This window comes from Tiliqua scincoides, chromosome 5, assembly GCF_035046505.1.
Source record: "Tiliqua scincoides isolate rTilSci1 chromosome 5, rTilSci1.hap2, whole genome shotgun sequence".
Lineage (NCBI taxonomy): Eukaryota > Metazoa > Chordata > Lepidosauria > Squamata > Scincidae > Tiliqua > Tiliqua scincoides.
In genome coordinates this window covers 68,643,084-68,664,406 of record NC_089825.1, presented here as the reverse complement: position 1 = coordinate 68,664,406, position 21,323 = coordinate 68,643,084, and the positions used below count along the sequence as shown (strand labels likewise).

At 45.0% G+C, this 21,323-nt stretch overlaps 1 protein-coding gene across 4 annotated transcripts in view; it reads left to right on the top strand.

Annotated features, from left to right (window-relative positions):
- GLIPR2 (GLI pathogenesis related 2) overlaps positions 1-16,390 on the top strand; it is a 30,495-nt gene extending 14,105 nt beyond the window's left edge. For all 4 annotated transcript variants that reach the window (XM_066628465.1, XM_066628464.1, XM_066628466.1 and 1 more), the window contains exons 3-6: positions 7,917-8,025; positions 12,410-12,513; positions 14,302-14,379; positions 14,787-16,390. In XM_066628465.1, coding sequence (XP_066484562.1) covers positions 7,917-8,025; positions 12,410-12,513; positions 14,302-14,379; positions 14,787-14,947 — 452 coding nt within the window. In that variant the 3' untranslated portion in view covers positions 14,948-16,390. The remainder of the gene's footprint in view (positions 1-7,916; positions 8,026-12,409; positions 12,514-14,301; positions 14,380-14,786) is intronic.
- Positions 16,391-21,323: the final 4,933 nt, after the last annotated feature.

The following is a 21,323-nucleotide window of genomic DNA, read 5'->3' as shown; positions in this document are numbered from 1 at the left end:
CTAATTCCCTGACTGTGGAGTTTTTTCAGTAGCCTTTGGTGAGGGACCGTGTCAAACGCCTTCTGAAAGTCCAGATATATAATGTCCACGGGTTCTCCCGCATCCACATGCCTGTTGACCTTTTCAAAGAATTCTATAAGGTTCGTGAGGCAAGACTTACCCTTACAGAAGCCATGCTGACTCTCCCTCAGCAAGGCCTGTTCGTCTATGTGTTTTGAGATCCTATCTTTGATGAGGCATTCCACCATCTTACCCGGTATGGATGTTAGGCTGACCGGCCTATAGTTTCCCGGGTCCCCCCTCTTTCCCTTTTTAAAAATAGGCGTGACATTTGCTATCCTCCAATCTTCTGGCACCGTGGCCGTTTTGAGGGACAAGTTGCATACCTTAGTCAAGAGATCTGCAACTTCATTCTTCAATTCCTTAATAACCCTTGGGTGGATGCCATCAGGGCCCGGTGACTTATTGATCTTTAATTTATCAATGAGGTCTGAAACATCTTCTCTTTTAACCTCTATCTGACTTAACTCCTCGGTTAGGAGGGGCCGTTCGGGCAGCGGTATCTACCCGAGGTCTTCTGCCGTGAAGATAGATGCAAAGAACTCATTTAATTTCTCTGCCATCTCTAAGTCTCCTTTTATCTCCCCTTTCCCTCCCTCACCATCCAGAGGGCCAACCGCTTCTCTGGCGGGTTTCCTGCTTCTAACATATTTGAAGAAGCTTTTATTATTCCCCTTAATGTTGCTGGCCATGCATTCCTCATAGTCTCGCTTGGCCTCCCCTATCACCTTCTTACATTTCTTTTGCCACAGTTTATGTTCCTTTTTATTCTCTTCATTAGGGCAAGACTTCCATTTACGGAAGGAAGCTTCCTTGCCCTTCACAGCCTCTCTAACTTGGCTGGTTAGCCATGTGGGCACCCTCCTGGATTTAGTGGAACCCTTCTTTCTTTGCGGTATACACCTCTGCTGGGCCTCTGTTACTGTTGTTTTAAGCAGCCTCCATGCACTCTGGAGAGACTGGACTCTTTTTACCCTCCCTTTCAACCTCCTTCTAACCAGCCTCCTCATTTGAGGGAAGTCCGCCCGTCGGAAGTCAAGGGTTTTTGTTAGAGATTTGCCTGGTATTCTTCCCCCAACGTGCACGTCGAAACGGATCGCAGCATGATCACTGTTCCCCAATGGCTCAGTAACATTTACATCTCTAACCAGGTCCTGCGTACCGCACAATATTAAATCCAGAGTCACCTCTCCTCTGGTGGGCTCCGTGACTAGCTGATCTAAGCCACAGTCATTTAGCACGTCAAGAAATCCGGTTTCCTTATCGTGACCAGAACACAAATTGACCCAGTCAATATGAGGATAATTGAAGTCCCCCATGATTACAACCCTGTCCCTCCTTGTCACCTCCCTGATCTGTTTCCTCATTTCAAGGTCCCCATCAGATTTCTGGTCTGGAGGACGATAGCACGCCCCCAGTATTACATCGCTGCACAAGCCTGGTAATTTAACCCACAGAGATTCTACGGTGGAGTCGGACCCACCTTCAATCTCTACTTTGCTGGATTCTATCCCTTCCTTAACATAAACAGCCACCCCACCTCCAACACGCCCCTGCCTGTCCCTCCTGTAGAGCTTATAGCCCGGGATTGCGGTATCCCACTGATTCTCCGCATTCCACCAGGTTTCCGTTATGCCCACTATGTCAATATTTTCCCTTGTCACCAGACATGCCAGTTCTCCCACCTTTGCTCGTAGACTTCGGGCATTCGCATAAAAGCATTTATACACGGAATGCCCCAGGATGGGCTGCTTATTCGCTCCTTTGTCCCCGCATCCTCTCATTGTGCCAAACCGTCTATCACATCCCATCACCCTACCTTTCCCAATTTCTTCTCCTACCCTGCCTTTGTCTTGTTGTTCTCTAACCTCCCCATCCTCATCCCATAGGGATGAGGAGTCTTGAACCGGATGCCCCTCGGCTCCTGTCGGCCTTCCCCCAGGGATCAGTTTAAAAGCTGCTCTGCCACCTTTTTAATGTTATGCGCCAGCAGTCTGGTTCCATTCTGGTTCAAATGGAGCCCGTCCCTCTTGTACAGGCCCCGCTTGTCCCAAAACGTTCCCCAGTGCCTAACGAATCTAAACCCCTCCTCCCTACACCACCGTCTCATCCACGCATTGAGACCCCTGATCTCCGCCTGCCTAGCTGGCCCTGCGCGTGGAACAGGTAGCACTTCAGAGAACGCTACCTTTGAGGTCCTGGCTTTCAGCTTCCTGCCTAAAAGCCTAAATTTGGCCTCCAGGACCTCCCAGCTACACTTGCCCACGTCGTTGGTGCCGACATGCACCACAGCCGCTACCTCTCCCCCAGCACTGTCTACTAGCCTGTCTAGACGAGAAGTGATGTCCGCAACCTTCGCACCAGGCAGGCAAGTCACCATGCGGTCCTCACATCCGTCGCAAACCCCCCTCTCTATGTTTCTAATAATTGAATCCCCCACTACAAGAAGCCCCCGACCCCCCTCCCGCCGAGGAGTATCCCGAGTGCGCTCGGATACGGGCCCATCCCCTGGAGAAGGGATCCCCCCTAGGGGATTGTTTCCCTCCTCTCCAGGATGACGTCCTCCAGTCCCGAGACTTCCCACCCAGGCAGCCGAGGAGCTGCACACCTGAGGTTGGGACGAAGCCTGATCGTCCCCAGAAGTCTCCCCACGGTCCTCCTCTGGCTGCCTGCGCTTCTCCAGGTCGGCCACCAAGGCTTCAAGGGAGCGGACGCGTTCCCTGAGAGCCTGGAGCTCCTTGCACCGAGGACACACCCATGACTTATGCCACAGAGGCATATAATCATACATGTGGCACTCGATGCAGAACACTGGATAGCCCCCACCCTGCTGCTGGCTGTCTGACTGCATAGCTTTTTTTGTTGTTGTTGTTGTTTTATCTAGGGGTCCTTTTAAAAACCGTACACTGGATAGCAGCCCTTTTCTCTAGGGAAGAGGAAGGGCAGTGTATGGGGCCCTGGCCTCCTTGCCCTGCTGCTGAACTCGCCCAGATGCTAAACTCTTGTGCCTTACCTGGCACTTAGTTCCTGAGGCACTGGGTTCCCAGAGGCCACACGGGTCTGCAGAGAGCCTCATGCGATGGCCCGCCTAGCTTTATACTCCTGGCTGGCTCCTCCCCCCTCCTTCCTTCCTGATTGAAAGGGGGCTGGCCTTCCCAGGTGAGTTTACAAAAGCTCAGGAAGGCAAATAAAAACAATGCAGCAATAAAAAATTCATAGGCAGCAGCAGTGGCAGACCTCCCCTGCCCCACAGCAAAGGTCCACAATGGTGCCCCCCACAGGATGCCACCACCTCCCCATGTGCAAATCCACCTGCCCCCCACTTACTTGGAGTGCCTAGTGCCTCAAATGACTTCAGGATGCATTGGGGATGCCTCCTGAAGGTTCTCCAATGCTTTAAACTGTGCTTCTGTCAAACCGAAAGCACAGTTTTCAACCCCATCAGGAGCCTCAGAGAGGCTTCTGCAGGGTCCTAAAGGTGCACAAGGCTCCACGTCCGGGGCATTTGCTCCATCAAGTGAATGGGGAGGTCCACCACTGCACAGCAGCACAAAAGCCATAAAAGCTCCAGCAGTAGATAAAAATGTAACATATAAAACCATGGTGAAAAGAATGGGATTTTTAAGTCTGCTCTGTGTCTTTGTGATGGAAGACAAAATGGTAGTGGTTATAGTTTGATGCTGTTGGTTGACATTGAGCTTCTAGTAGGATGCTAACTTATGTACCTCGGTCCATGGTATATTGGACCCTCTTAGTCTTTGAAGATCCTTCATGGTAAATTCATGGGTTGATTTCTAAAAGTCTTCTCCATGCCCTGTTTCACTCTGCATCATTAAAATATACCAAGGTGGCCAAACCACAGCTTGAGAGCCACATGTAGCTCTTTGGCATACAATGTGTGGCTTGCGGAAATATGTTGCCTGAACTCCTTTTTACAATCACAATTAATATAAAAGGTAAACACAAAATGTTCAAGCTTTAAATGGTATACTGTGAGTCCTCTGGCTTAAAACGTAAGTTTAATGTTTTTTGTAAGTATGTTTAAGAATGTAAATGCTTCTTAAATATTGTGGCTCTCAAACATCTCTCTTGCGGCTCTCAAACATCTGAAGTTTATTGTATGTGGCTTTTACATTAAGTAAGTTTGGTGACCCCGGTATACACATTTGATTACCCGATATATAATATGTATAAACTACTAGTTTTTGTGGACGTGAACATTTTGTGAATGTGAACATTTTGAAAGCTGAGTGCAGAGAAGCAAGTTACAGTGACTCATTTCAGATTGTGTAATAGATTTCTGTGCATGAGTCAGAGTTCAAAGGAAGGGAAGCCATCTGACTTACAAGAAACGGTGACTTGTCCTCGTTTCTAACACCAAATTAGTCTTCATACTCGTATCAACAGATTAAAAAGCAAAGGTGAGGATTGCACATAGGACAGTTATTTTCAATATTTTCACAGTTTTAAAAATAAACAGTTTGTTCATCTCAAAAACTGGGATGAAAGATAGTTGAAAGTTAGCATGTGAAGCTTTTTCTGGGTTGAAGATGGGCAGTGGATAAAGTTTCATCTACTATACTTTTGTCTCAAGTTAAGATACAGCAGTAGTTATAAGAAGAGACATTCTTGCAGAATTTTGGCAAATGATATATAACAATGGTTTCTGAAGTGCTCAAAGCACTTCACAAACATATTGAGGGGCTGAATGAATTCTTAATTGAGTGGACTGAGTACTGAGTAAATGTGTTTTAGGCTTGTATTCTTAGAGTTTATAGTGAATATGCATTATATAATATCTGTTAATGTGGCTCAATTTCACTTAGCCCCTTTCCTGTAATGCTTGTATTTTTTAAAGCAGCTTTCATAAAGTCTGCTTTCAAGTTTGCTGGAAAGTCCAGCTGTCCCCATCCTTTTTTCCCCCTCCGTCTTCGAGAAATCCATCATGCTGAGACTACCAAACTGACAAAGCATTCTCTGTGTTTGCATGTCTTTCAGGCTCCAGAGGGAACAGAGACAGGAAGTGAATTGGTCTCTTATTGTTAGTAACAGAATATTATTTCCTAATACTAGGACAGTTGCAGCTTTGTGGAATATTAACATTCCTTGATCATTGTCCTGATGGTTTTAGATTTAAGCAGTTGATAGTTACCACCTGGCCTCTGAAATAAAAAAAAGATGCAAAGGCATAATGTAGAGGCCAGTGATTTCAGCCATGGGGCTTGCGGTAGCCCCCTGGGGGCGGGGGAGTCACAGTTCTTTCATACATGCTGAATCCTTCTTCTGAAGAAAGTCTGTGGCCACAGTTGTGTGGAAGAAGTAACTTATGAATCAGGGGTGGCGAAACCTCATGAGCCACATGTGGTTTTTTGACATAAAATGTGTGGCTTGTGGAAATATGTTGGCTGAGCTCCTTTTCACATTACAATTAATATGAAGGTAAATAAAAAATTTTCAAGCTTTATAATTATTTAGTGAGTATAAACTGGGGGTCTGCTGGCTTAAAATGTTAGTCTAATGTTCATTGTGAGTAAGTATATTTAATAATATAAATGCCTGTTAAATATTATGGCTCTCAAACATCTCTTGTGCAGCTCTCAAACATTTGAGGTTTGTTGTATGTGGCTCTTATGTTAAGCAAGTTTGGCCACCCCAAAATAAATTGGAGTGAGTTATTGATGGGTCCATATAGATTCTTGGCAGCTCTTCACATGAATACATAAAGTAATGACTATTTTCCATGGACCTCACCCCTTCTAATTGCTGAAAGGAAGTTATGGGAGTCCATCAACTATATAAACTATATCACCAACTTTCACATAGCAGCAGCCACAGACACCTACATGTGGAAGACTTTAGTATATATAAACCTGTTCATAGTAGTTAGGAAGAGGGTACTGTGCCTAGCAAAGTGCACCCATTCCTAGCCTGTTTTAAGTTATCAAAACATGGAGAGAAAAAGATGCAAGGATAAAAACCAAGTCATGAGCAATCTAACAGAAGGAGAAAAAAAGGGAAGGGGGCAGCAAAGTTTCACAAGGATGTTAAAATGCAAGCTGAAAACAAAACAAATCATTGTACTAACGTTAGTACTTTAGGTACTTTTCCTACCCTTGACTCATACTTGTGAAGCATCTTGATTATTGCTACAATGCTTAGTGTCAGGTGGGAGAGTGATGCTCATCAAAGTATCACATGCTCCAGATGTTGGACTAGGGCAAATGGACAAAAAGGGGATGGGTGACCCTAGTTTTCAGAGCCTCTGGGCATTAACCAGGTTTACCCTGTGAGATTGGATACTGGGGGACAGAGTCACTTGAGCTGTTGATTTTACCACAGTAGGGAATTTCTTGGGCTTCATGGCCCAATGAACTAATTCCCCTGTTTGTTACTGACCAGTTTGGGAAGTTGAAAAAGGTCATCCTCAACAACAATTACAAAGAAACAATGAATATTATATCCCATCAGCCTGGATAACTTGGGTAACTTTGCAAACAATGAATATTCCATCTGGATGACTCAGCAGCCCCTCCAGGATATTGAATTCTATACAGGAGCATTCTAGGGGATAGGCCCAAAATTGGTGGTGGTGGTGGGGGGGAATTGGAGAAAATCAGGGATTTTTTTTACTACACTACGTACTAATAGTAGAGACCTGGTCTGCCACCTTGTGTCCTATCCCTTCCTTGAAGTGGCCCCTTATAAAACTAGTTTCTGATTTGGGCTGTAGAAAAACTTTTTGCTTCACATAAGTGACAAATACAAACAAGTCAAGATGAAAAAATTTTTTAAAAGTTATTGTGAATTGCTTCCACAATTGTTCAAATAACTGCAGAGGTTAAAAAAATAGCATGGAATTCTGAAGCACCTTGAAGATCAGAACACAACTACTCATTTGGAATTGTAAGTCAAAAAGGCAGTGGCAGTCCTGAGCTTTTTCCTCCTGGTGCCATCACTCTGTTTGCCACCCTGGCCCCTGTTGCTGAAGTAATTTTGGTGACAGCATCATATCACTGTAATCACTTCCAGAATCATGCCAGGTGTTCAAGCCTCTCCTGGCACAATTCTGCACCACACTGGGGTGCATCTTTCGTCTCCTTGAAGGAGATGAATGACACAGCCCAGGCCCAGAGCAACATGGAATTACACCTGGAATGGCTGTGTTATGGCCTCTCCAGCCAAGATTCAGCGTCATTCTGGGTCACCCTCCTCCTTGTTTATAGGAGGAGAGAAAAGAGGTGGCCTAGAGTAATATTGTGCTGGAAGTTGCAACTCCCAGCGCACTTGCTGCTCTAAGCCACCCCTTTCCTCTCTTCCTTTATAGGAGAGGAGGGAAGTGACCCAGAATAGCACTGAATCATGGCAGGAGTGGCTGCAACTCTCAGCCACTCTGGGTGCAATTCTGTGCCGTCCCCTGCATCCACAGGAGGGGGATATACGGATGGTGGAGGTTGAGGCTGGTGGTGCTGCCCTCTAGGTGCAGCATCGAGGGCATTTGCCCCGGTTGCCCCCCTAGGTACGCCACTGCAAAAAGGGTGAATTTGGCTAAGGGTGAATTTGTTGTATTGGTTGGAGTTGAACCTGAGTAGATATTTTTGTTTGCAGTACAAATCTGTCTTTGCACTGTTGATTGCCTAAATGCCTCATCCCCCCCCCCCCACTCACATAACTGAATAATCCCTGGCTCTGCTACTCTGATAACTATTCTGATGAGTTCATAAAATTGATTGTTTTCTTATTTTAAACTTCAGAACATAAGATTCATGTAGGATTTTGCAATGAGGATTTTGGCTGTGTTTTGTGTGCAGCAGAGGCGGGCAACATTTCAATACTGCTCATGTTTTATACTGTTTTAGCTTCCAAACAGTTTGCTGAAGAGGTTTTGCAAACCCACAATGACTACAGGAAGAAGCATGGTGTTCCCTCCCTAAAACTTTGCAAAAAATTAAACCGAGAAGCACAGCAGTGAGTATAGCTATTTCCTGTTTGCCAATATTTTTGTACTATGATGGAGTTCTCTCAGATTTCCCCCTCTTGGCACCTTTTTTCCCCCCTCCTCTCTGCCCCCACCTTTTTTCCCCCCTGCCTGCACCACCCCGCCCCCTTTTTTCCCCTCCTCCTTGCCCCCACCTTTTTTTCCCCTGCCTGCACCACCCCACTCTGCACTGCTGACTAGGGAGGGATTCGAACCTCCAACCTTGTGCTCCACAGCCCAGCACTCTCTCCATTAGGCTATAGGAAAGCCTGTTGTCAAAGTGTTCAGAACTAATATATAAGGTCTTCAGCCCAGCTGGTGGCTTTCAGTGCCTCAAGTATTAGTTCCAAACACTTTGAACCTAAGACCTCTGCTGGCTCAGTGGTTAAATTATAGGTCTTTGGAGCCAGAGGCTTGGGGTTCAAATCCCACTGAGGAATAATTTTTTTATTAAGCTCCTGGAGTGAGCCCCCTACTGGAGGCTGTGGGTTAAGTCCTACCTGGGACTTAAAAAAAAAAAGTTAAAAAAAGAGCCTGCCTGGGACTGAACTTTGAGGAGTTTTGCAGCCTCAACTGGCCCCCCTTTTGGCAACTAGCAACCAACCTTTATATTTTGCAGCCATGGAGCACCTTCCCACCTTAAAAAAAAAAAAATTATTCCTCAGTGGGATTTGAACCCCAGGCCTCCAGCTCCACAGATCTATAATTTAACCACTGAGCAACCAGAGGTCTTAAGTTCAAAGTGTTTGGAACTAACACTTGAGGCACTGATGGCCACCAGCTGGGCTGAAGACCGTATATATTTGTTCTGAACACTTTAACTACTGTATAGGCTTTCCTATAGCCCAATGGAGAGAGTTTCCTATAGCCCAATGGAGCACCTCCCCACCTAAAAAAAAATGGGGTGATTCACTCCAGCTGTGGCAGGAGTGCTTTTGCTACCAGGGATCTCACACGGAATGGACGTGTGCGCGCACACACGCGCGCGCATGTATAAAAAATGGTTTATAAATAAATAAATAAAAAGTTGTGAGTTCCTGCACCTATTTTTTTTACAAAAAAAGCACTGCATAGACCTATTTCATCTAATAACAAATGACACACCACACACACACACAAGGTTGCCTCAAACATTGGCCTTAACAAATCTTCTGTGCAAGAATAGTAGAACAGCAGCAGATAGGCATCTCTCTGTATGATCATTTATACTTTTGGCTGGAAGGAGAAAACTGCTTTTTAATGTTATATGGATAACAGTTCCTCTGAATTTAAGAATCAAGCTACCCAAGCAGCAGACCTTATGTTCTGTGTAGGGGAATACATACAAGTGTATGAAAGGTGTGTTTTGTAAATATCAGCATGCAGTCGCCTAGCTGCAGTCTGGCATGGCACAATCCAGCAAGAGCTGCATAGCATTATTCTGATGTTTGTCCAGGTTCTGAAAACAAAGCAGCTGATATAAGTGCATTGACTAGGTGTGACATCAGTGTGGTAACCTTTGCCTCACATAATGCTGGCTATGCACCACACCTTGGAATGATCTAACTTTGCTTAAGCTACAGTGGCTTTGAGAAAGTTACATGGGAAATAAATATAAATACTAAATGATTGTTGACCAAGAGTATTAAAGGAGCACTTCAACTTAAATATAGAGTTTATTACACTTGCTTTTCTTACTTATTAACAGCGAAGAGAATCTAGCAAACGCTGCTGGTGAAAGAGATCTTTTGAAGGGGCTAGGAAAGAGGAGATGTAATTTTATTTCATGTGAGTGATTTTAGTTCAAAAGGTGACGTAAAGGCTTTATAGTATGATCCTATGCTTGGCTGGTCAGAAGTAAATCCCAGTGAGTTCAAATGGGACTTACCACCATGGAAGTGTGTATAGGATTGCAGCCTTTATATGTAAATGAAAATAAATATTAAGTGAGGCTTTTGGATGACCAGTGAAGTGATAAAGTATAGCATCATTGGTGTAATTATACTATTAAGGCATGAAGACTCCCAGAATGAAACTGAGGAACGTTCAGGGAGTTGTATCCAAATCCTTGCTGTGCTCTATTCAAATCAGTGAGACAAGTTAGTTGTGACTAATTTAAATCCCATTGGTTTCAGTGATGCTTAGTCTGTCTTCAGAACAAAATCAAATCAATTAAGTAAATTAAAAGTTTACAAAAAGTATAAGTTTAAATATTTATTTAGAATAAAGAAGAACCCTCCTAACCCTCCCAATCAGTTTGTGATCTAAAAAATATTCCCCAAACATCCCAAAGGCTGCAATCTTATCCACATTTACCCAGGAGTAAGCCCCATTGATTGTCATTTTTAAAAGCATATACATAATGTTTTGCAAGATTCCCAGTCCAAGGCTCCACCTGGAGAATTATGCCCACTTTGAGCTAATTAGCTCCCCTTCTTTCCCCAAGAATGACCCTAGTTCTGCCCTGCAGCACTGCTGGACCCCACAACCAGGGTAGCTAGCCTGTCCCACCTGCAGTGGTCCTCCTTCCTCCCCTCTCCTGCCAGCAGCTCCTCCCGTCACTACAGCAGCAGGTTGGTCTCCACAAATCTTGGGCATGGCAACCAAACACCAATCTCAGTGTCTCCATCAGTCTGTTCCAGCAGTCTCCAAAGTCCATTAATCCAGTCTGTTCTTCCTCAAGCTTTCCTCCTTCTGCTACCCACACCAAACTCTCCCTTCATCAGGTGCTTTTATGCCTGAGGGCCCTATTGCCTTCAAGTGGCTGCAGCTGTGCAGCACACTCCCTGCTGAATGCCCAGGCCTTCACCCTTAAAGGGGCCACTGCTGACACCACATCCTACATCCTCACCAGATCTTCTGCGATTCCAATACACATAGTAGCTTGTTAAAAGTATAGATCTGCCAGATTTCAACAAATGCAGTCACATATCTTGGTAGCCTCAAGTCTGCTAAATTAGAAATAAAATACACATTGAAATGAATGGGGACCCACCTGAAATTGGTTTGCAACCCACCTAATGGGTCCCAACCTACAGTTGGGTCCCAACCCAATCAGTTTGAGAAACACTGATCTAGAGTATGACTGTCATATTTATTTTATACAGTGGGCTGGATAGCATTCATGTAGTGGTTTGAAAGTTGGATTTAGACCTGGAAGATTCAGGTTCAAAATCCTGCTCAGCTACAAAGCTGGGTGACCATGGGTCAGTCACTCTCTCAGTCTTGCCTACCTCACAGGATTGTTGTGAGGACAAAAGGAGGGGAGAAGCTTTACCATCCTGAGCTCCTTAGAGGAAGGGTAGATAGAAATGTGAAAAATAAATAAACAGAAAGTAACATCATTAAGGGCCCAATCCTGTGCTCGGCGGCACAGCTCCATACTGCTGAGCACTGTCGCAAATGTGCTGTATGGCACGTTTACCAGCCTCACCTCCAGGCTCCCGCCAGTGCTAGCCCAGTGCCAGCCAGTGCTAAGCTAGTGCGGTGCAGTCGCCCAGCTTCCATGGCTCGGCGGTCTCCCGGACTGCTAAGCTGCAGAACGGTAGGCGGGGGTGAGGAGGAGGTGTTCCGGGGAGGGGGGAGGCTGGCGGGGGCAGAGAGAGGGTGGGGAGAAGGCGTGTCAGGGAGGTGTAACGCGGGGAGGGGGCGGGCTGGAGGCGTGCCTGGGGGAGCGTGCCTGGGGGAGGTGGGTCTGAGGAGCTCCACTCTGCAGGATCCAGGGCACTCATGTAGGGCTGCACGCCCTACATGAATGCCTTTAGCTCACCACTGACGTTTGGTCAGGAGTAAAGTGAGTAGCCCCATTGCGGGGCTGCTTACCTTACTCGGGGGAAGGAGATGAAAGTCCCCTTCTCCCGAGGTGCCTCCTGCAGTAGCCAAGCCTGGGCACCCCGGGCAACTCAGGATTGGGCTGCCTGCCATTTCTACCCAGCATGGTATATACACAACAGGGACCAAATGTGTACACCTGTGGGCTGGGCAAAAATGGGTTAAGTGGGTGATGACCAAAATAAGCACTTTGTTCTCACCTAGGAACTCCTTAGCTGCAAATAGCAGAAGAGAATAAATGCAGATCTTGATCATATTTTCAAGATATTGGAATGCCCAATTATTATGCAGGCTGCCCTTTCAGCAGCACCACTTCTGTGAGGTATCACTTTGCAGCTTAGTAACCGAGATCAACTGATGGTGATGCTTGTATCACCAGTTAACCAGTATCACTGGGCCAGTTAATGTGCTTCCATGGGCCATATCTGGCCTTTGGTTCTTTATGTTTGACACCCCTGATCTATAATCTATTCTTCCACCAAAGCATTTTTTTCTGCATAAATGCAAAGCTAAATTTGATCTGTTGACTGTTTTATTCTGAAGGTGGTCTTTTTCTTCCCCCAGGTATTCAGAAGCACTTGCTAGCACAAGAATCCTCAAACACAGTCCTGAATCCAGCAGTGGAAAATGTGGGGAAAATCTGGCATGGGCTTCTTATGATCAGTCAGGTAAGATGAGTCTTTTTCCCTGTAAAGGAGGTATTTACAGTGCTACAGTGCTCAAACATTTTACTCCAAAAATTGTGAGAATTGCAATCTCAGGTCCCATATATGTGGTCAAATTATGAGGCATTTTACATTTGATGATGCAGACTAATTGAATTGTAAAATTTTACAGATGGAAGGAGTCTTGGAGGCAAACTAGTCCAACCCCTTTCTCTGTGCAGCCACCTACTACAATGTCATTTACAGGCAACTATCAGTCTCTGCTTGAAAACCTCAAATAAGAATCTGTAACTGCGTGAGGCAGATTCTATCAGTGCCAGACAACTCTTACATTTAAGAAATTCTGCCTAATGTATACTCCAGGGCAGTTTACATTTTAACAAGTGGGGAGCTACAGGACCCTGGAGCCACTACCCCACCCCCAAAGTGTGCTAACATGGAAGTAATTGGTGGTGATGTGATGACTTCACTGCCAGGTACTTTCAGGTTATGAGCTGCTGAAGCAGGCAGAGATGAAGGTGGTGGGGACAGAGGGCTTTTCAGTCTCCCTGGCATGCTTTGAAGAAGGAGAAACCAGACAGCACAGGAGGAGATTGAAAAGCCGGAGAAATAGGAGGAAGTGATGGGTGGTGGCTGCAGCGGGGCTTTTCAGTGGCCGCCAAAAAGGGTCTCATGGACCTTGTATTGAACCACCTGGTCTAGCTTATATCTGTTTTCCTGTAGCTACAGAGAGCAAGTCCCTGTGTTCCATGTGACAGCCCTTCAGATACATGAAGATGTTAAACATATTTCCTTTTACAGTAGTCTTCTCCAGCCCAAATGTACCAAATTCTTTTAACCATTCCTCATAGGTTTCTAAAAACATGGTGCCCCAGACTTTGTGAAATCAGAATAGAGTGGAACTGTTACTGAATGTTAATTCCAGTTTTGTTGATCAGAATTCCTATACAGGTGGAGCCTATTTATCTGCGTTAGTTCCGTTCCATGACTTGGTGTGATTAACAAAAAACCGTGCAAAATTGTGCTAAATTCCAGAGCCTGACACCTCCGGATGGAAGGAAACTAAGGCAGCTGTTATCAATCCCCTCCCCTCCACCATACTCAGCCCTCCCGTTGCCAGCTGTCCCTGCTTCTTTCACAGGTTGGATGCTGAGCTTTTAAGAGTCCAGTCCTAGGCGTTTCTACTCAGAAGTAGGGCTTCCAGTCAATGGGGCTTACTCCCAGGAAAGTGTGGAGAGGATTGTAGCCTTGCTGGGCTGTTTTGTTTCCGTAGGCTGGAGCCTGCACCATCTGGGGGGGGGATTCAGCAAACACTCCCTTCGTTTTTTAAAGCAATCCCCTCTGTTGCTATGGCACCTGCCCCTGTATGTGTGTGAGTGAGTGACAGAGAGAGCTCCACCTTGCTGCATGTGCTCTGGGGGTTTTCTGCCCCCCTTCCCCTCTTCAGCCTCTTTGCTGGCTGGCTCCAAGATTATTACTGTTCCTTGGCAAGGGGAACCTCTTCCATGGCTCCAGGGCTATTTCCCTGTCTAGGCATGGCAGAGCCTTCTTGCAGTGTTTTAGGCTACCTGGAAACAGAGCGAGAAGCCAGCACAGGGCAAAGGAGGCAAAGGTGTGTGTGACTTTCAGTTCCCCCACCCCATTTGCATTGAGACAAATCTGCTGATAAAAAATCCGTGGATAAATAGGTTGCACCTGAAATCCACAGCTCTGAAGATTAGGATACAATATTTTAACCAGTGTTTACTCCATCCATTGATGCTCTGGAATTATATTTCATTTATCTTGCAGGGAAGGAAGTAGCTGACAGATGGTATAGTGAAATAAAAAATTACAACTTTCAGAGTCCAGGGTTTTCTTCTGGTACAGGTAAGTGGATTTAGCTTCATTTATATACAAATAAAAAGGAAGCTTTTGATTTCTTACCATATTTTCAAAATTTAAGTATTTGCATGAATATTTCATGGAACAGTGATAAAAAAGCCTGCTGCTCAAATGAACAAACTAAGGCCTTGCTAGAGCATTCCTTAAAACATTTAAATTGTCCACATTTATAGGCATTACTGTACTGTAAAACTATCTGATACAAATATAATATATACAGTTACTGTATTTAACATCTTTATGATTTTTCTCATTCTAACATGAAACCCTTGTCCAAGCTTAAAGCACATTTTTATATGTATTAATGTTTATGTATTAAATCTCTACCCAGCGTTATCTCCCTATCTATCATTCAAAGCAGTTTTTGTATATAATTTTTTTTTCTCTTTCAGGACACTTTACAGCAATGGTTTGGAAGAACACCAAAAAGATGGGAGTTGGAAAGGCAGCAGCAAGTGATGGTTCCACATTTGTGGTGGCCAGATATGAGCCTGCTGGCAACATTGTAAACCCTGGTCACTATGAACAAAACGTTCTTCCACCAAAGAAATAACTCAGTCTGAAGTAGGGATAGGGAAAGGACTATTTATGCAGTCAAAGAAAACAAAACTGAGGATTGAATTAGAACAGTCAGATCTTTCCTTTTACTGAATGGAATCCCATGCTTGAAAACAATGTTTAGAATCCTGCAGAGAGAGAGAGGCAGCAATTTCAATCATATTGAATGGAGATTCTGCTCGGCCTGCCACAAAGTCCATCTGTATGGAACCAGTGCTGAAGTCGAGAAGAAATGCAACAAGCCCAAATTTTGGAATATGCAAAAATAAGGAGCTTATGCTTTGCAAAAATAGTTTGCAAAAGTTTGTATTTCCCTTGTACATTTGTACAATTCAGTGACAGTTTGATAACTTTAAGATTATTCTTTTTTAATATGTTGGGGTTGAACTAGATGACCTATTTAGGCCCCTTCCAACTCTATGATTCTATGTTCAGATTTTCCAACATTTTTAGGAAGTAAACAATCTGATTCTGGCTAAGATACCAAAAGAGAGTTGTTCCTTATAAATCGTAGTCACCTTCACAGCAATTGCTCTTATGGCATTTTAAAAGATTTTTTGTGCCTTTTTGTATACGGTAGTTGTTTTCAGGGCAGTCTCTTGTGGCTTTAATGCAAACTGAAAATAACACTTGTGGTCCGAAACAAATTGCTTGTGTGGAAATCATAGTGGTCTTGTGGATTATGATTGATAATCTATACTGGGTAACATTTGGAACACAGCTTGTGAAATGGTACTCGGTGATCTACTTTGCAGTAAATGAGGTAGAAGTTGGTATTGAAATATTTTCAAATGAAAACTCAGTTCTAGGATAAAAGAATTCTAGGTTGCAAAGTCCTAGACTTGGCTGCAGACCTGCACACTGTTACATCCAGTGAACTCCTGTGTATGTGTCATCACTGGAGGTGCTTGTTTCCAGTAAGATAGGATTACAGGCTTACTGAACACAATGGGCTTTCTTCTGAGTAAGGTAAATAACGCCATTTTCAAACACCTCTACTCATCACAGCCCAGTTTATCAGGAAGTGGTATGCAGCTATCAGGCGCCTGGTACACAGCTGAGTTTCCTGAGAATCTCCTGAGATTCCTGAGAATATCTGCTTTCATTAAAACAATAAAACCCAATCAAGTTTTTAGTCCTTAAGGTCGTAACAAGAAGCTCAGAATTGGACAATGCCTGCTGAAATATCAGAAGCCAAAGGGGTAGCTAAATAAGAATTATAGTGGTTGGTGGGGGTTGTGCCTTGCTGTGCACAAAACCAATTATATGCCAATGCAAGGTATCCAAATAGAGCATATATGCATAATTTTTGACAGATCACATAATTCACTCTGTGCAGAATTTAAAATTATTTTTAAAATGAAAAACACACAATTCTGCCTTTTAATTTTAGTCGACTTTTTACATGATAATGGTTTCCATTAATAAAATTTGCATTGCAGTGATATTCATTCTGTTTTCTTTTTGGTACAGACTTTGGATTGCCTAGGAGCATTTGCTTTGTGTGGTGGGCATACGTCTCACTCCTGTATTTGAAACCCAGCTACTTCTTTGTTTTGGTACTTTTATGCATCAGTAATAATGTGACCTGCTTGTGTGTAACCTCTAAATCAGCTGAGCCTGTTTGCTAATATTGTTTGCTAATATTGTCTTTGGTGCAACCACCTGGAATTCAGTTACAGTCAGTTTTCGTTATCCACTAGGGTTAGGTTCCTGGAAAACCTAGGAGATATTGAATTAGCGGATATTGAAGGGTAGCCGAGTCCTGAAGGTGGCGGTTCCACCAGGTGGAGCAGCGCAAAAATGGCTACTGCTGCATCTAGTAGTAAGTAGTAGTAGTAGTAGTAACTTTATTGCCATTGTGCTACAGCACAACAAAATTTATGCACCTTTGAGATACAAGCATAAATATATACTACAATTCCAACAATCACACTCTACACACTCACCCACACAATCTATACAACATGCATCATAATATAAAAACAGTATAATAGACCATAATGCCCAGGAGCATGATAACAACTATATCGCCTTATTCAACGTAATTATGGCTGTGGGATAAAAACTGTTCAGGAATCGTGTGGTGCGTGCTCTAATAGTTCTGTATCGTCTGCCCAAAGGCAGTTCAAAGAACTTATGAGCCGGATGGAAGGGGTCTCTCAGAATACTATGTGACTTCTGCAGACAGCGAGATGTATAGCTGTCCTCCAAAGCTGGTAGATGAAGGTTGATGATGTGCTGCGCGATCTTAATAATTCTCTGCAAAGCTTTTTTGTCCCCTGTAGAGCAATTTCCGTACCACACCGAGATATCTTAGGTTAGGACACTCTCAATGGTGCAACGATAGTAAGACACAAGCAGCTGCTGTGACAAATTTAACCTCCCAAGCTTCCTCAGAAAATATAACCACTTTTGTGCCTTTTTAAATCAACATGCTGGTGTTAATAGTCCTTTATCCACAGACAAATGTCTTGCTGTATGCCCAAACTAGTCATTTTAAAAAACAGCCTGCTAGCTAGAATGGTGTTAAAGCAGAACTATCATGTTGGCAACCTTCAGTCTCGAAAGACTATGGTATCGCGCTCTGAAAGGTGGTTCTGGAACAGTGTCTAGTGTGGCTGAAAAGGCCAATCCGGGAGTGACAATCCCTTCCACACTGGGAGCAAGTGCAGTCTGTCCCTGGTCTGTCTCCCTGGCTATGGGCCTTCCTTCTTTGCCTCTCTGCCTCAGTCTGTTGGCCAAGTGTCTCTTCAAACTGGGAAAGGCCATGCTGCACAGCCTGCCTCCAAGCAGGCCGCTCAGAGGCCAGGGTTTCCCACCTGTTGAGGTCCACTCCTAAGGCCTTCAGATCCCTCTTGCAGATGTTCTTGTATCGCAGCTGTGGTCTACCTGTAGGGCGCTTTCCTTGCACGAGTTCACCTTAGAGGAGATCCTTTGGGATCCGGCCATCATCCATTCTCACAACATGACCGAGCCAATGCAGGCGTCTCTGTGTCAGCAGTGCATACATGCTAGGGATTCCAGATCGTTCCAGGACTGTGGTGTTTGGAACTTTGTCCTGCCAGGTGATGCCGAGGATGCATCAGAGGCAGCACATGTGGAAAGCGTTCAGTTTCCTCTCCTGTTGTGAGCGAAGAGTCCATGACTCGCTGCAGTACAGAAGTGTACTCAGGACGCAAGTTCTGTAGACCTGGATCTTGGTATGTTCCGTCAGCTTCTTGTTGGACCAGACTCTCTTTGTGAGTCTGGAAAACGTGGTAGCTGCTTTACCGATGCGCTTGTTTAGCTCGGTATCGAGAGAAAGAGTGTCGGAGATCGTTGAGCCAAGGTACACAAAGTCATGGACAACCTCCAGTTCATGCTCAGAGATTGTAATGCAGGGAGGTGAGTCCAGGGAGGTCGTGATCCTGAACCATGACCATAAAGCAGAACTATAATCCACAAATAACAGCCGTACGTATGTACCCCGTTGTTCCAAATGACGAAGGACTGTATGTAAAACAATAGAGATGGCATCATCAGTTGACCTATTACTCCTGTATGCAAATTGACAAGGATCCAAGGTGGGTGGAAGACCAGACTTAATATGTTTCAACACCAGCCTCTCAAAACACTTCATAATTACCGAAATTAGAGCCACAGGTCAATAATCATTGAGAGAAGCAACTACTGTCTGCTTAGGAACTGGCACTATAATAGATGTCTTCAAGCAAATAGGGACAGAGCACTGTGACAGAGATAAATTGAAAATGTTTGTAAAAACTTCAGTTAGCTCTGCAGCGCAGTCTTTAAGGACCCGTCCCAGAATTCCATCCGGGCCAGCTGCTTTCTGGACGTTAATATTCTGTATAACCAGTCTTACATCATCAGGCTGCAGGACAAGTGACTGACCATCAGTGGCTGCAGCTGGAATGTTGGTGGCTGCTATCTCCACCTCAAACTGGCCCAAAAACTGATTAAGCTGCTCTGCCATGGAGTCACTACTACTGGGCAGACTATTTTTATAATTCTGCCCACTAAGTTGTCACAGGCGCTGCCATACCCAGCGGGTATCTGAACTTTCAAAATGCTGCTCAGTCCTCCGCCTGTACATGGCCTTTGCATCCCTGATGCCTTTTTTTAAGTTTGCTCTGGCCTCACTGTACTGTAGTGTGTTTCCAGAACGGAAAGCAGCATTCCGTGCTCTTATCAAAAGGTGCACGTCTCTGGTGACCCACGGCTTATTATTAGGAAACACCTGTATTTGTCTGGTGGTAGTGATAGTGTCCATGCAGTTTTTGATATAGAACAGTACAGTCGAGGTATAGATGTCAATATTGTCCTCTGCAAATAATGTCCAATCAGTACGCCTGAAGCAATCCCGAAGTTGCTCCAATGCATCTTCTGACCACTGTTGTATTTCTCTGACAACAGGCCTAATTCTATTGACAAGAGGTCTGTATGATGGTATCAAAAACAGAGATATATGGTCAGATTGTCCCAGATAGGGCAAAGGTATAGTCCTATACCCATTCACAATATTACTATACACATGATCTAAGGTATTTTGCCCTCTAGCGGGACATTGTACATGTTGATTGAACTTCTCCTTCTGGCCCTCTGGCCCTACATGGTGTTCAGGATTCAGCAGAGCAGAGTTCCACTGGTACCACCCCATGTCTGTCCTAATTCCTCCTCCCCCCACTCTCCCCCCACTCTCCCCCCACCCCAGAACACCACTCCCTGCCTCCAAGACCCTCACTGCCGCCTGGAGCTCTTGCCTAGCTCCAGGTGGCATCCGACTGGCACTGGTGCTGACTCCACACAGAGTGTCACAGATGTGCCTTATGGCATGTTAGCAGCACCCAGTACAGGCACTAGCCCAGTTTAGGATTGGGCCCTCATTAAGCCTGTGGAAAAATGGGATTTGGTTCCAGGGGACCCTCTTCATACATGCTTTGAACTTTGAATGCTTTGAAGTCTATGGGGCTGGGCTATAGCAAGGGCTCATGATCATCTCCAACATCTGATGCTTCCTCCTCTAAGCTCCTCCCTTGATGCATTGAAGGTTGTGATGATAATTTCTCTTTGCTCTATCCCTCAACTCACAGAAAATTGCTAACACAACAACAAGGCCTCAGAGTTCAGCACTGGGGAGGGGGTTGCTTCACCTGTCCTCCTCCTCTACCTGTCTCTTGGCTTCTTCCCTGGGCTTGCCCTAGACCCAAGTTACCTTTGGGTCTCATTATTGCTAGGGTTGTGAAGGTTCAGCTGGAGGCCCCAAGATGATGGGGCAAGTCTGGAAGCAGACACAAATGTGTCTGATGAATCTCTGTGGGCCAATACCAATGCCTGTTTAATACAGAAAATTGATCCAATCCAGACAACATTATTTTTTTTTTTAAAAAGAGCATAATTGGCTGGATGCAATTACTGCAACCCCCTTTCCCATCATCTGTATACTGTATAGGTGCTGCCGTTTGCTCATGAGGAGTCCACTGTCTTTTCTCCACCACCTTCCGCAATCTCTCTCTCCCCGCCTGCCTGTTCTTAGCTGGGCTGAGGTCCAACAGCGTGGAGCCTGGGGCAATTGACCCCCCTTGGCTCCCCCTTAGCTACACCAGTTGCCCTTGCCAGGTCTGATCCATCCATGAGGTCAGCAGATTGTTGGAAGGTGCCTACCTCCATCTACCCACTTGCTTCTACTATTCCTCCTACTCTTCCTTTTCCTCTCACTCCCTGGACTGGAGTGGAACAGAATGGAAGTGTGGAGGGTGGCAAAGTGGAGCATCTGTATTCTGTCTTCTTCCTTTTCCAATCCAGGGAGTGGGAGGAGTAGTGCCAGACACATCACTAGCTAAAGACCTGAGGCAGCATTTGGCATGCTGCCTTAGGTCTTGGGCCAGCCCTTCACATACCCTGATATCATACTGGGCGCTGCCAACAATGAGGATTCAGGTTGACCTGGTGGATCCTCTGATATGATCCCTTGGCTCATGCCCCAGCTGGCCAGCCCAGGTGGTTACTTGTGTTCAACCTCCTTCATTGGGCCCTATATCCAGAACCAGGAATATAACTGCAACTGAGGTTATGCATCATCTCAGACATTAGGGAGAGGGGCTTCACAGCATAGGTGGACTCTGGGCAGGCATGTGCCAGGGACCCATGCATATACAAGGGCATGTCTGGCCAACCCAGAGGCAATGATTATCTACTGCCTCTACTTATTGTGCAACAGCAGTCAACCCCAATGTTAGATCCCTTTAAATGCAACCAAGAGTTCAATACCCTATAATGAATATTTCAAAGTATTTTTCATGTGGAATGTTTGTTGCTGCTTCTAAACTAATCCTCATTGCTATACATTCTATGATTATATACAGCTGAAT